This window comes from Camellia sinensis, chromosome 5, assembly GCF_055761805.1.
Source record: "Camellia sinensis isolate YWXY chromosome 5, ASM5576180v1, whole genome shotgun sequence".
NCBI classification, from domain to species: domain Eukaryota; kingdom Viridiplantae; phylum Streptophyta; class Magnoliopsida; order Ericales; family Theaceae; genus Camellia; species Camellia sinensis.
In genome coordinates, this window is record NC_138965.1 from 90,318,653 (window position 1) to 90,335,127 (window position 16,475).

The following is a 16,475-nucleotide window of genomic DNA, read 5'->3' on the forward strand; positions in this document are numbered from 1 at the left end:
TTGTCTAATGTTTTCTTCGTGAATAATCAAAATTTGATTTTTGTTGGTTGTAAAGGCACACACAGTACTTTCTAGTTGTTAAGTCCAACCTTAAGGTCGCAAGGACAATTCATGATAAGTTTGTCCTTTGCGTATTTTGTCAGTAAAAGTGTTTCCAGTTCCATTATGGGAGGAATATCAAAGAGCATTTCTTAAGAAAGGGTCGTGATTTGGCTGCAACAGTGGATTAGTGTTGACACAAGTTGCTCGCACCAACAGAAATCAAGTTGGGGCATTTTGCTTGTCCCAAGTCTGAAAGTACACAACAGACACAGTAAAACGACATAAAGCTCAAAAGTATATTGTTTGCATGTTAATCCCTTGCATAATAATTCAGTGAGCATGCAGTGCATACCAATCATGTCTCCACAACTCTGAGAGAGAGAGAATGGTTTGGAAAGTTTACACAAATTAGACAAATGGCTCATATCAACGAAGGTTATATTATACTGACAAATCTCTATACATCAGTGCCAATGAAAAAAAACGGAAGGGAAAAATGTCTGGTCAAAGGATAACCACAAAACTAGGGTGAGAGTCTTACAAGAAATGTAGTTTTATCTGCAAAACAAACCCTGCACGATTTGACGAAACAGTCACATTGAGCAAAAATATGGGGTGTTTGGGAAAGGATTTTATTTATTTATTTATTTTTTGGGGGCCTAAAATCTATAAAATAATAAAATATGTTAAAATATTTAATAACATAAAATATCACATCAAACTCAATCATTTCTTTTTTTTTTTTCTTACAAAATCACATATAATTACAAAAAAATCCAACTCTTTCCAAACACAAATATTTTAACCTACTAAAATAGTCAAAAACTAAAATAGCCAACCTCCCAAACGAGGCCATAAGATGATTGTTGCAACTAAAGTGTGCATGTTGCGGTTTGAACGGTTTGAGAATAAAATTACAAACCAAATGACGGGTTAGCGGATTAACAAATTGCGTTTTGGACGGTTTTTGACAGATTAACGGATTGAAAAATATTTTAACTAATTATCATACATTTGCATAATATATAACACTAATTTGTATAATATTTTTTAGATATATAATACAAAATAATTTTACATAATATGTTTCATATATATAACCGCTAATTTGTAATAAATTTCATATTTTAAATCTCTCTCACTCATTTTTACATTGATATTTCATTAGACGTTAAAAAATATATATATATTAACTATAGTAGAGCAGAGTGGTTTGGTTGGCAAATTATAAATTTTAAAGTTTAAACCGCGGTTAATAGTTAGAGCGTGCAGATTGATGTAGATCGATGCGATTTTAGCAGATTAGACGATATTTTAAACAACTCTAGTCGCAACTACCATAACAAGCTTGGGAGTCCTTGAATGAGCAGTTCAAATGGTGTTGGGTGCTGCTAGAATTTTCAGGCCCCATCTTTCATCCCGTGTCTCCAAATGCCATCTTTATGGCCAGAAATCACACAATCCACATGGGCATTGTAGTCACAGCTGGTACAACAGTAAACATGTAGCTTTGAATGACTCTAGACTCGCCAATGTTGTGAACTCATCTGAAACTTTTTCAAGAAATTACTCAGTTTGAATTGGCATGGCAACATTTTGTAGTACAGAGTCCATGGCAACGCAGCACACTACCACTGAAATTTATGAGCGCTTTAGGTGTGGAATTGCAGGCCAAAGTTGAATTTGAATTCAAATTCATGGAATCAAAGTAGCAAAATATGGAGGGAAGATATCAGAGGTCCTCAACTTCTTTATACTTCCATTGAAATTCAGGTCTCCAACCCCAGGCAGTGCACATAATCATCCCTGCAACCGACAAAAATCCGGCCACCAATCATCACTGGAGAAGAAAAAATGTCTCCTTGGAGGTCCAGCCTAGCAAATTCCTGTACCACATCTTTCCTCACACTGTTTAGTTCTCCAGCACAATCCGAGGGAATACGAAGCAAATATATACTTCCAGAACTTGCACAGACACAAATTAACCTGAAAGAGAGAGTGGTTATTGTCACCAAAATAAAAAGAATATTAAAATAATCCAATCAATTTAGTATAGTTTACATACCTATCTGAAATAAGAGAGGAGGTAGATACCAACTGTAAGTTTTCATCAACATAAGCAGATGAAGTAATTGGAACTCCAACATTGTATTCCCAGAGTAGATCTCCCTTTTCCTACATAAAATGAAACCAAAATAGTGTTCCTTCGCTATACCTCTGCCAAAATGTTCAGACATAGTATGTAAGGTATCAATGGACTGTATCCAGGACGAATTCGGGATTATCACTACAGGGGTGCGGAAATATTATAATTTTAAATTTTCTAATATAATATATGATGTTTTTCAAATTTTTGGGGGTGCGGTCGCCCCCCCCATATCCATCCTTGACTGTATCTATTATCCTTCAGGTCTTCTAAATATACAATGAACATTTTGAAGGTCATAGTGCAAATTAATTGAAAATGCATCCTTAGGTAAAAATTAAGAAAACATCTTTTATTCCATGATTCTAATTTCAAGCATGAGCTATATTCCAAATAGTTGTACAAAACGAACAAAATTAATGGATACTGTATGCAAGGTAGTAGATGATGATCACAGAAATAGAAAGTAAAAAGATGTCAATGCTAGATCTTACCAATTCAAACGAATAAATATTCCCATCTCTGGAACATATGAGCACCTGTACAGGAATAAAATCAAAGACAGTTTGCAGTATCAGACAAAGTAAAAACCTATCAAGCATAAAAAGTTAGGGTGAGCTTGCATTGTGTGTAATGCGGCACATAGGTTTTATTAATAATAAATAATTAAATCTTTGAAGACTAGAGTGCAATTGCAATTAATTGGTAACTTTATCCTTATAAGGTGTAGACTCCACTTGGATCTAGATTTTAGAGGGACGTTAAAAGTCCCAATCCCAACCTACATGGATTAGGCCCTAGTACTTATGTAAGCACATATATGGCCAGCCAAGGAGTACGATTTTTTTTTATAGCACTCTTTTCTTCTACTACCATATTGTGAGAATAGAGAAAAAAAAGAAGGATCTCACCATCCTACCTTGGTCAATGCTGACCCATCCCTCAGGTGAGTGAGGCACTTGTCTAAGGACCCCATGTTTTCAAAGGCCTAAAATTTTATCCTCTTAGATATTTGTCAAAATCAAAAGGTTCGGTTGAAAAAAAAAAAAAAAAATCACCTTGTCTAAAAGCCCTACAAAACCAAATTAAAAACCGTCTAAAGCCCCAAGTACTTTCAAGGTCGGTTCTTCAACAAATGTTAGAGGTGGCTCTACTTTGAGTGGACCTGTGTTTTAAAAGGTGAGGCAAGTCAAGGCACCAAGACGCAAGGTGAGGTGAGGTGAGGTGATGAGGCGATCGCTTACTGGGTTTTATTATGTTTGATAGTGTACACTATGTTTTAGTGAATCAATGATTGGTGTTAATTGGAGGTGATTTTGTTGAAGAGGAAACCCTGGCTCTTATGATGAGGAATAATCTATTTGTGCCTAAGCCAACAAATGAAGAAAATTGGTTGAGGAATAATGTTTTATATACTACTAATTTGCAACATTGGTGGTAGAGTTTGTAGCATGGTCATTGATGCAGGAAGTTGTAAGAATGTGGTTTCTCAAGAGGTGGTTGACAAGTTGAACATTGAGGTTGAAAATCATCCTCATCTTTACAAGTCTCTTGGATTAAGAAAGATCATGAAATAAAGGTGTATAAGAGGTATTTGGTAAGAGGTATTTGGTAGACTTCTCTATTCGTAAGAAGTACTTTGATTACGTGTGGCATGATATCATGCCTCTGGATGTTTGTCACATCCTACTTGGCCAACCATGGCAATATGATAGACAAACTACACATGATGCCAAGAAATACCTGCTAGTTTAGAGAAGAGAAGAGAAGGAATTACAGAATGAGTTAGACTTCATTCCCTTTTATATTAATAATACTGAGTAATTACAAGAGTGCCATAATATGGGTCAGCCCATTACACCAATCAAAGGAATAAATAAAAATAATAAAATACAATCACTTATTTCCTATTCCAACACTCCCCTCAAGCTAGTGCAAAAATCTCTCATGCCCAGTTTGTTGAGAATGCAATGAAATGGTTTGCTCCCTAGCCCCTTGGTAAGAACATCGGCTAGTTGGTCTCCAGTCTTCACAAGAGGAATGCATATGATGCCACTAGTGAATTTTTCCTTGATGAAGTGCCTATCAATCTCCACATGCTTAGTTCTATCATGTTGAACTGGATTATGAGCTATGTTGATTGCGGCCTTGTTGTCACAGTATAGTTGCATGAAGTCAGTCTGATGGATTCCCAAGTCATCCAACAATAGTTTAATCTAGAGTAACTCACATACACCCTGAGCCATAGTCCTGAATTCTGCCTCAGCACTAAATCTAGCAATCACATTCTGTTTCTTGCTTCGCCATGTTACTAGGTTGCCACCAACAAATGTGCAGTATTCGGAAGTTGATCGTTTGTCAGTGACTAATCCGGCCCAATCTGCATTAGTAAATGCCTCCACACTGAGATGGCCATGTTTAGAGAAATAGAGACCCTTCCTAGGAGAAGACTTCAGATATCTCAAGATTCTCATAACTGCCTCCAAGTGAGAAGCTCTAGGAGCATGCATAAACTTGCTCACAACAATGTCAATGTCCTGACGTGAATGGGATAAGTATATGAGCTTGCCCACTAGTCTCTAGTATCTCCCCTTGTCCACTAAATCTCCCTTTTGATCCTCACTCAGTTTCTGGCCTGGTTCTAGAAGTGTATCACATGGTCTACCTCCAAGCATTCTAGTTTCCTTCAGCAAGTCAAGTGCATACTTCCGCTGGCACATGAAGATGCCATCCTTGGATCGAGCTACTTCAATGCCCAAAAAATACTTCAAATAGGCTAAGTCTTTGATTTCAAATTCCTTGGCTAAGTATTCTTTCAAACGAGAAATCTACTCAACATCATCTCTTGTCAGAACAATATCATCAACATAGACAATAAGATGTGTGGTCTTACCATCTGAGGAGTGTTTCACAAACAAGGTGTGATCAGCTTGACTTTGCTTGAACCCATATTTCAACATAGCTTGAGCAAACCTTTCAAACCAAGCCCTATGAGACAGCTTTAGCCCATAAAGTAACTTTCGAAGCCTGCATATTTTACCATTGGACTTAGCATCCGCAAAACTAGGAGAAATATCCATATAGACCTCTTTTGCTAGGTCTCCATGAAGGAAGGCATTCTTCACATCAAACTAATGAAGTGGCCAATCCAAATTTGCAGCAAGAAAGAGTAAGATTCTTATAAAGTTCATCTTACCAACCGGTACAAATGTCTCCTAGTAATTCACCCCATAAGTCTGAGTGAAGCCCTTAGCAACTAGTCTTGCTTTGTACCGTTCTATGGAACCATCTCCTTTGTGTTTTACCGTGTACAACCACTTACACCCAATTTTGGCAATCCAAATTTGAAGTGGCCAATCCAAATTTGCAGCAAGAGAGAGTAAGATTCTTACAGAGTTCATCTTATCAACCGGTACAAATGTCTTATAGTAATCCACCCCATAAGTCTGAGTGAAACCCTTAGCAACTAGTCTTGCTTTGTACCGTTCTATGGAACCATCTCCTTTGTGTTTTACCGTGTACACCCACTTACACCCAATTGGATTTTTTTCTTCTAAGTAACTCCATTAACTCTCAACTGCCATTCTTGCTGAGAGCTCTCATCTCTTCCATCATGGCATGTTTCCATTTAGGAATAGGGAGAACATCCTGAAAATTGATAGGTACATTCATAGAAGACTCATTAGACAGAAAAGCTTTATATGAGGATGACAGATGAGAATAAAAGACATGATTACTAATAGGATGCTGAATACATGACCTAACCCCCTTCTTATTAGCAATGGGAACATCAAGATCTGACAAAACAGGAATAGAAGCACTAGAATCAAAATTACTTGGACTCTCAGAAGAAAGGGTTGACTCTGGACACTCATCCGGAGAAGTTGGCAGTAGAGGAAGGAAAGTAGTCTCTTGCATCCAGGTAACTTGCTGTCTGTCATTGTCCTTGATATAAACGTTGCCTGCTTCCTTTTCCTCAACAACTGCTGGCTCATCATCCTCTACCTATTCAACCACTAGCGGAAGTGGAACAGGAATTTCTTCACACCAAGGCTCCCCCTGAAGGGATAACCGTGAGACCAGGATGGTTGGAAAGTAAGGCTGAGACTCAAAGAAAGTGACATCCATGGAGACAAAACATTTGCGAGTGGGAGGATGATAACACTTATAACCCTTTTTGGTGGCAGAATAATCCAGAAAAACACACTTAAGAGACCTAGGATCCAATTTACCACGAATAGGTGAATGATTATGGACAAAGCAAACATAGCCAAAAGTCTTAAGAGGAATGGAGAACCCGAAAGAGGTAGACCCGAACAAAATTTGAACAAGTGTTTGTTTGTGAAGGACTTGGATAGGAAGACGATTAATCAACTAAGCGGTAGTGAGAATCACTTCCCCTCAATAGGATCGAGGAACCCACATCTCAAAGGATAGACAACGAGCGACATCAAGAAGATGGCGATTTTTGCGTTCTGCAACACCATTTTATTGAGGGGTATTAGTGCAAGAAGTTTGGTGAATAATGCCATGTGTGGCGAAGTACGTGGCAAGACCAAAGTCAATATATTCTTTCCCATTATCAGAACGTAGAATTTTGACAACCGCCCCAAACTAAGTACAAACCATTTTATAGACGTTTTGAAACACAAAAAAAAACCTCACTTTTATCTTTCATCAAATAGACCCAAGTGACCCTGGAACAATCATCATTGAAGGTAACAAACCATTTTTGACCAGTTAAAGACACAAAACGGGATGGACCCCATATATTAGAATGAATCAAAGAAAAAGAAACTAAACTTTTATTAATAGAAGGAGCAAAAGAAGCTCTGTGTTGTTTTCCAAGTTGACAAGACTCACATTGAAAATCTAACACATTATTTGTCTCAAAAACAGAGGAAAATAAATGCTTAAGTAATAAAAAGAGGGATGTCCTAAGCGACGGTGCCATAGCCAAATGTCGTCCTTGGTGGATGGTAACTGAATAGAAGAATAAGCCAGCTTGTCTGTCTGATCCAGAATGTAAAGCCCATGTTCCTCTCGACTACTGCCAATCCTCTTCCTCGTGATAAGGTCCTCAAAAAGACAATGATCAGGAAAAAAAAGTCACGCTACAATTTAAGCACTGGTAATACGACTCAAAGATAAAAGATTAACACTGAAATTGGGAACATGAAGGACAGAAGACAAAGGAAGGGAAGAGGTGGCATGAATTAAACATTTCCCTGACACAAACGAAATGGTACCATCAGCGATACGCACTTTTTCCTGACCTGAGGACGGGTTATACTCAGAAAATAAATTAGAGGAGCCAAGTATATGGTTGGAAGCACCGAAATCAATAATCCATGGTACAGTCATATGAGATAGCAATGCACATGTGGAGGAAGCTAAGTTACTTGAATTGGCAAAAGAAGAAGAGGGTGCACCTGTAGCAAAAGTGGAGGCTCGACGGTCTAGCAAATGGTCAACAATAATCTCAAAATCTGAGGCAGATAACCCCGAAACATCAACAGCGGTCGAGACAACTAGAGAAGAAGATGATGGCTCAACAGTGTCTGAAAGGTGAGCTCGTGCATTTGCCCCGCGGCCTCTAGGACCAGACCGACCTCCGCGAGTACTAGGACGGTCGCCTCGGCCACCAGAGGGAGTGTCATGCAACTTTCAACAAGTCTCTCGTGTGTGGTGAGGCCGACGACAGTAATCATAGTACAAATTATCCTTCTCAGAGGAAGGATGAGACCCACGAGTTACACGGTCACCATTGCGAGAGTGTGCAGAAACTAAGGCCGAGCGATCAGTAGTAACAGAAGGAAGCATCGCAGAACGGCGACTCTCCTCATTTTGCACAAAAGCAAAAGCTTTCTGGAGAAAAAGAAGCACATCCATGCCAAGTACCCTACTCCGAACCGGATCATACTCCACATTTAGGCCTTTCAAGAACTTAAAGACCCGCTCTTGCGCCACAAACTTCCGGTAACCAGCAAAATCAGTGGGACAAACAGGCTTGTAATCCTGAAGGTGATCAAGCTGCTTCCACCCATTTCTAAGAAAGGTAAAATACTGGAGGATAGTCTGCTCACCTTGTACTAACCTTTCAATGGAGCGACGTAACTCAAAAGCCTGTAAAAATTCCCCTTCCTGGAGTAAGTAGTTGCTATGGCCTCCCAAATATCCTGGGTAGTGTCCATAGACAAATAGCCCTCTCCAATCTTCGGAACCATAGAATGGATCAACTAGCCCATAATCAGAGAATTGGTGATCTCTTACTGGTCATAATGAGGGTCGGTGATATTGGGTGCCTGAACTCGCCCATCAACATATCTCATCTTTCCCTTGCTCTTTAAGAAAATAGTCAGACTCTGCGACCACGCTAGGTAATTATGACTATTGAATAGAGGGGTAGTGATTCTAAGGCTAGTGTAGAGGGTATTAGTCATAGTAGAAGGGATGGCAGAATGCTCGCCCTGAGAGAGCAGAAAGGTAGTAGATTCACTAGTCAAATCTGTCATGGGGACACTACTAACTATGCCTCAACCACAATGCCAATCATAAATCCGAAAGATGAGAGTGGAGAAACAAGCACAATAGTAACTAGAGACTCATAAAGAAGCAAGAATTTTTTTTTTTTTTAATGTATCATATTTATTTATTGATTTTTATTTTTTTTATTTTTTTGTATTTTTCTATATATATATATATTTTATTTTATTTTATTTATTTTTGTGAAGAGAATTAAATAGTGGATAATAAACTAACCAACCATTAAAAACGAAGAGAGAAAAGGTAGACGAAGGCAGACCCAGAGGTAGATGGCAACAGAGGCAAAGGCAGTCAGAAGGCTGGTCGACGAGGCCCATATGGTCAAAGGGACGATCGACGACCCCCTAGGGAGTTCCGATAGAGGCTTAAGGAGCCAGAGGGACTACCGACAACCCCCTAGGAAGACAAAGGGACTGCCGACAGCCCCCTAGAACGCGAGAAGGACGGTTGACGACGCCTAAAAGGCTGTCGAGAGAGCTGGGCAAGGGCGTGGGGACTAGGGTTTGACTGTAGGTAGGCTAGGTGTGGGCTACAGTGGTCGGTCTGGATTGTTTTGATGGTCTGGACTGTTTTGACAGGAGAAGAAAGGCAACAGAAAGATGAGGCTAGGGTTTTGGCTCTGATACCATGTTAGTTTAGAGAAGAGAAGGAATTAGGAAATGAGTTAGACTTCATACCCTTTTATATTAATAATACTGAATAATTACAGGAGTGCAATACAGCATAATATATGGGTCAGCCCATTACACCAATCAAAGGAATAAATAAAAATAATAAAATACAATCACTTATTTCCTATTCCAACAATACCTACACAATTACCAAGGATGACACCTTGCTGCACATGAAAAGAAAAGTGGCAACAAATCAACCTTCCACTATTTATGTTGCTTCAAAGGAAGTTATAGAGAGTCATGAATTTGGCCATGAATTGGTTTTGTTTTTAAAGGAGTGTGTAGTCTGTCCTATGCCTGTAAATAGGCGTTAGGACTTCTAATAAAAAAATATTTTGAGATTGTAAATTTCAAATCTTTAGCTCTCGAACCCCAATTTGGGAATTTCTCTACAGAAATCCATTTCTATTTTGATTTTGATACCATTAATAATATCATCCCACACTGAGGCTGCTTTGAAAGAACCAAGTGGAAGCCCAAAATTGATTGAGGGGAGAGTAAGCCCAAACAATCCGCCACACCCCAAACACCCTACACCTCTCACTAGAATTCTGCACATTTACTCATAAATCCAACACTGCCTCAATTTTAGATTGGTCTCTGTACTCAACACTTACTTTAAAAACATTTTATTACTGCAGTCTACAGATATGGAATATAACTAAAATTAGTCATAGCAACATGTTTACAAGTGCAAACAGGAATATTTCTTGGATGTTCAATCACCAATTACGCTTGAAAGATTAACATTCAAATACCATTTTTGGAATTCCCAGGTACAAAAAACTTATTTGCTCTTTCCTCTAAAACAGCTGCATCACAAACAATGCAATGCATATATCATATTATTGCATGTTACTCATTTTCAAGGTAAGCAACTGCAGTGTTTTAAAAGGCTCCAGGCGCACCGAGGTGATAAGGTCTCCTATAGCCTAAGAGCGAGGAGCGAGGAGCGAGGCGAGGTGCGCGCCTCACCAAAGCGAGGCGCACGTAGTAAAATCAAAGCAAAATTATAAAATAGGCAAACTTTTTAACATAACAAATATATGTAGTATATTAAAAATATAATATCCAACAAAAGGTATAAAGTATCACATTCACATCCACCAAAAACCTTATCTACTAAGATCATCCACATAAAATTAATAAACACATATCATTAAAATTAATTAAAAAAAAATTTGTTCATATAAACTAATCAGCAATATATATATATATATAATAAATAAGATAGAAAAGCCAAAAAAAATTGAAGAAGAAAAATAAATGATAAAACAGGAGAGAGAGAGGGGGGGGGGTTTAGAATCAGCCAGCATAAAAGAAAAGAAAGAAAGAAAGAAAGAAAAGTCAAAGAGAATAGGACAGAACAGAAGAAAGAGAGAGAGAGTGACTGAGAGAGAGAGGAAAGAAAAAGAAGATCGAATGAAGAAGAAGAAAAACCAGAGAGAAGAGCCAGAGAAGAGAGAGAAGAGAAGAACAGTCGAACCAGAGAAGAGGAGAAGAGTTAGAGAGAAGAACCAGAGAGAAGAGCCAGAGAGAGAAGAGACGAAGCGTCGTACCAGAGGAGACGAGAACAGGAGTCGAACCTTCGTTGTTGTCTTCTTCTTCTCCACTAGGGTTTTTTTTTAATGTTTTTGCTCTTTTGACCTACGTTTTGATCATTTTATATTGTAAATGAGATTTTATTCCATGTGGGTATCCACACAAAAAAACCAAATGGGTTGTTGGAGTGGAAAAAACGCAAAGTGCAAAAGGCGCTCGCCTTGAGCCTTAGAATAAAGCGCGCGCCTCATCGCCTCACCTGTGCCTCCTCTACGTTGCCTCACCTCGCTATGCACGAGGCGCAGAGCTGCGCCTCACCTCGCCTCGAGCTTAGGCGCGCACTTAGGCGCGCTTTTCAAAACACTGAGCAACTGTATGACTGTTATAATGGAAGTTTTTGGTGAAGCTATGAACAAAATAATTGAGAGAAGTAATGAAATAAAGATTTCTCAGAATTCTACAAGATAATGCCTTAGTTGTAATCATTGAAGTGGAGTGTTTGACCTGAAATAGTTCGAAGTTCTGCTGTCCTAAAGGGTATATTTACCTGAGAAGGTAGTGTGTAAGATATGCAGGGTCCAGCGAATATTGGCCCACCAGTTTTCACCTGGAAAAAAATAATTCAACTAAATAAAAAAAGAAAAGGACAATCAATAAAAAAAAAAATGTCATGCAAATAATGCATCATGTGCAACATGCATCTCAAAAGGTCTGCACGAGCCAACAATATGAGATTGCAAAAAAGAAGACAGCAGCCCATCTCCTAATACGATTGATTTAAATCTATCGCAAAATCTTTTTAGTTCATTATGATGTTTGGGATCCATCAAGATACAAGTCTTTTGGGTTTTTCTGATTTCTCTTTTTTTGATGATTGTTCAAGCATTAATTGGACATTCTAAATAAAAGAACATTCAGAGATTGACTCTATTTTCCAACTATTTCATAAAGAAGTTAATAATCAATATGGCTATTGAATTCATATTTTGAAATTAGATAATTCTTTGGAATAACTCCGCTTGTGTCGTGCTTAGTGTTTAATCAATATGGTGGTCAACAATTCAGTATATCATGATAGAACTAAACATATTGAAATTGAGTGTCATTATGAATCAGTATGGCTGTTTAATATGTATTTTGAAATTAGATAGTGCTTTGAAATTAGATAATGCTTTGGTATAACTCTGTCTGTGTCGTGCTTAGTGTTTAATCAGTATGGTGGTTAACAACAATTCATCACAAACAAGTCAGAATATCATGAGAAGAATAAACACTTTGAACTTGAGTGTCATTTTATATGAGATATGATAATGAAGAAGCCTGAGAAGCACAAACAATTTTAAGGTGACGCGTCTGTGTTGGACACTTCCCAACACGGGTTGGGCACTCGTTCAAACATGTCCTATTTTTAAATTATTTTTTTTAAAGCCAGACATGCTTCGGACACTTGGGAAACACATGTCCATCATTTAGACAACACAAAACTAATTATAAGATTGAACAAAGTAACTTTGGTTACAATGATAAAGAGAAATAATGTAGATTTTTCATAATTAGTGTAGTGTTGCATTTTTTTTGTTGCCTTTGAATGATGTATTCATATACAAAAATAAAACATATAATAAATATATAAAACTATATATACTGAGTGTCCCCAACATATAATGCCCTCGTTGTTTGAAAATTGTTGTGTTGGTGTATCTATGTCGTGTTCGTGTCCATGCTTCTTAGAAAGAAGCAAATCATCACCTCCTTTATCGGCTCTAGGGCTCACTTAAGAGATATATTCAATAATGCTTTTAGTGGAGAACATTTTTTTGATCTATGTAGGAAGATGGGCATAACTGATATATATGTTCCAACTTGAGAGTAAGTGTTAGAATAGGAGATAGTTAACATGTTATCAATCAGTTGTATATGTAGAAGTATGTAGCAGTAGTAAGGCTGGCAAGTGTATTTTATAATTTGATGGTTTTGTTGGTTAAATATAAATATGATCAACCCCCTCTTTAGGGTTGGCATTGACTTCTGTTTGATCTCTTTATTACGCTCGCACCTCATTAATTAGAGGCAGTTCGTAGAGGTAGTGGTCAATCCAAACAGTTGTTACCAATATTACGTATATTTGACTTCACTTCTGAATGTGCACCAAAAAAAAAAAAAAAGGAAAAAAAAAATGTGACAATAAATCGGCCTCCCTAACCATTTTTAACTAATAGAAATTAAATGTCCAATTACTAAGAATAAATGGAACCAGACAAGTCATTGTATGGAAATCCAAATATATATGTATATATATGAAGGGTGTATTTGTACCTTCCAGATAATGGATCCATCAGAATCCAGTGCCACAACATGTCCATCCACCAAGCAACAAATGACTACAAAACCAAAAACAGTCTAGTGATGCAACAAAATTGACATTTGATACACAGGCAAGCATGTTGATGCATGTGCACATACACTCACACGAGCAGGCACTACCCGCATAACTAAAATTCCCAGAAAACATAATATAGATATTCCAATACTTTATAGAAATTTGATATGGACTACAATTTGGCAGGCGGTCTCCACAAGTAAAGGCAAAATAACAGGAAATTCTACAAAGAAGCAAAAAAAAAAAAAATTGTTAGCCAACCAGCCCCACTTGAGTGTGGATACAAGGCTTAGTTTAGTTAGTTTGGTTTGGTTATAGCTTAGCTGCATAGAGATCTTAACTGAACTCAGAATGTTCTCTGGCAGAATTACCTATCATCAGGAATGATAGTAAGGATAGAAAGTAAAATGAACAAAAGCAATACCATTTCCATTGTAGGAATTGATGGAAAGGGACCCAAAAACTGGTGCTTCCAACTCATGCAGCCATCGTTTACTGAATGTCATAGACTGCATTTAGAAAACATGGCTTAACAAGAAATGATGAAAATAATAAAGCAAATAAACATAAACAGATGTCCAGAGCATGACAAGCCTGGGATAGGGAAGATATGTAATAGGGAAATGAAAGTACAATTTTGTTAGTAATTCACCCAACACCCCCACTCCCATACAGGCAGCAAGATAAGTATCATAAAGTACTACAAGAAATGGTTTTCAAATCTAGGGTTACATGAGCCCAGCTCTAAAATTTGATATAAAATTTAACAAAAGTACTTATTAGGAGCCTAAACCACTTATTTATAGGCTAGAAGACTCAACTAAATAACACTTACGGTTAGCTCATGTACAGCTAAAACACACCTACAATTCTCAATCTTATCACATCACGATAATTCCAAGTATCGCACAAATCGAAAGCTGAATCGAGCAATTCACCAATGATTCTATCCCACAATAGATTCATAATGATCTATGCATGAATCATGAATCATGAATCATATTGTGAAGCATAAGATTCTGAAAACAGATTTGATAGGTGAATGTCCAACTACATGTGTTGGACATGTAGTCCACAACCTTAACCAAGTATCGAGTATCCGACATGAGTACTTCATACATTTAGAAGAGTCCATGTAATATAGATCTCTGGAAATCATGAGTAAAGGAAATCACTTGAAGGAAGGAGATGCCAAAACCCAAAATGAACCCAAATAATAAATTTTGTACCATATACCCCTAAATCTTCAAATTTCTCTCAAAGGCTATTGCATTTAATTTCATATTGGCCTACGTCAAAAACCCGAATGCATATAAAAGTGTAATTTTGGTTGTAAAATTGGGTGTAAATAAATTTTATTTGCTTCTTTATTTTACACAAAATTTGATGTCACAATAACATGCAAATTTTGCTAATTATGGCAAATCCTGAATTAAGTAGTGAGAGAAAATTGATCAACATATTACAAAATATGAGTCCGGAGTCCTTTTGTCATTTAGAAAAATTTTGGGTGCAATTTTGTCAAACATAGTGTATTAGATTCTCAATTGTAACCATTGCAAAGATGCAACACTTTTCTCTCGTTAAAAACTGCTTTCTCCAGTACTCTTTCATGTAACACAAACCAAAAGGTATCTAGAGAAAAAAAGGGGACAAAAAAAGAGCAAGGGTTGTCCAATATATGTGATTACTTTACCCAATTGTGGTTAAGTTATATACAAATGAGTTCCTCCTTTAGCGACATAAATTGTAAACATAAAATATTGTACTCATTTTAGTGAGATCATTTTCATAACCACAAGGCAATTTCATTGAGGTCAATGAAAACCCTTGGTGTCCAAACCACAAGGGCAAAGTTCTGAAGTATTGAACTTGCGATGTAAATTTTGATGTCCGACTTTAAACTTCTGCTGGTGGGAAACGAGCAAGCAACTTGAAAATATGAAAAGAACATCTACACAGCTGTGGTCTAGTAAATACCTATTATCTTTTCCCCCATCAACATTTGAAGGTCTCAAGTAAGGAGTACATTTTCCACTCTACGTAATACTGATATTTATGCTATACAATGATCCAAAAATTTGATATAACCATTTTTCTTAAAAGAAGATTCGCACCTCTATGGATATTGCTGTAACACGGCCACTAGTAGATGCCACATAAAGTGTATTGTGAACCTACATTGAAAGTAATCAGTTATAAACAACTAAAAATGCAAAAGCAATTATTTATTGATTATTCTCTTTGGCAAGAGACAATGATCCACATAAATAAATATCATTGAATACAAGTTATGGAGAAAATAATGGTGCATTCATGTGTATCATTCTACCATTCAATGATCAGAAGGGGAGAAAAAGCTAAAGAATTATCTAATTGTCAATGAATCTACAAGATCATGTCAAGGATAATGTGCAAGCATATACATAACAAATCAATGCAAGGATGCATATATCATGCCAGGAATAATGTGTAAATATATGCACAAGAAACACAATGCAGTGGATACATGTACTTTTCCAAAGTGGCCCCTACCTGCTAATGGTATGTAAAATGCTGCTTGATTGGGAGGCTATATATTGAGTAAAGGAGGTCTCACCATAAATTTTGAAACTAATGTCAGCAATTTATAATGCAAGCTATATGACAAAATGCTCAGATACAGATAACAAACCAATACAGCTTGTCAATTGGAACATGCTGAGAAATAAGGTGAAAGGAAAAGGTCAAAGTCAACTGCCATGTACTGTATGGGTCTAAATCAAAATGCAAGCAACTATTGAACTTCTACTAGTAGTGAAATACTGATTGAGTTCTTTAAAAAATTACACCTATTATCAATTCAGACAAAGAGTAGATGTAACTATTGCCAATTCGCTGTGTAACAAAAAGTATACTGCAGAGGTATCCTCCCAACATATTATCTCCGACGTAATAGCTTCAACATGTATAATTTTACTAAAACCCTTGAAATTTTCATTTTTCAAAGACTGGGAAAAAGTTTTTGTCAGCCAAAGTTACACAAGTTAGATGCCTTTTCAAAAATATTTAAAACATTGTTCTGAACAATCAGAGACCATTAGATCAAAGTGACACAAAATACTGATCATAGCTCATAATAAATAGATAATTACACAGTAGACTA

At 37.1% G+C, this 16,475-nt stretch overlaps 1 protein-coding gene across 8 annotated transcripts in view; it reads right to left on the reverse strand.

Moving 5' to 3' along the window:
- Positions 1–1,077: 1,077 nt before the first annotated feature.
- The window catches only part of LOC114268958 (AMP-dependent synthetase and ligase family protein), a 59,334-nt gene continuing 43,936 nt past the window's right edge, over positions 1,078–16,475 (reverse strand). For 5 of the 8 annotated variants that reach the window (XR_003631458.2, XM_028210200.2, XM_082869229.1 and 2 more), the window contains 7 exons: positions 15,448–15,507; positions 13,755–13,839; positions 13,267–13,331; positions 11,498–11,557; positions 2,683–2,727; positions 2,108–2,217; positions 1,078–2,028 (listed from right to left, as the gene is read on the reverse strand). Coding sequence is in view for 4 of the 8 variants with exons in the window: in XM_028210200.2 (XP_028066001.2) it covers positions 1,812–2,028; positions 2,108–2,217; positions 2,683–2,727; positions 11,498–11,557; positions 13,267–13,331; positions 13,755–13,839; positions 15,448–15,507 (642 nt within the window). In the remaining 4 variants the exon portion in view is untranslated. Of the gene's footprint in view, positions 2,029–2,107; positions 2,260–2,682; positions 2,728–11,497; positions 11,558–13,266; positions 13,332–13,754; positions 13,840–15,447; positions 15,508–16,475 lie in introns of all 8 variants that reach the window. The other 3 variants (XR_014329773.1, XR_014329772.1, XR_014329774.1) reach the window with 1 other exon arrangement.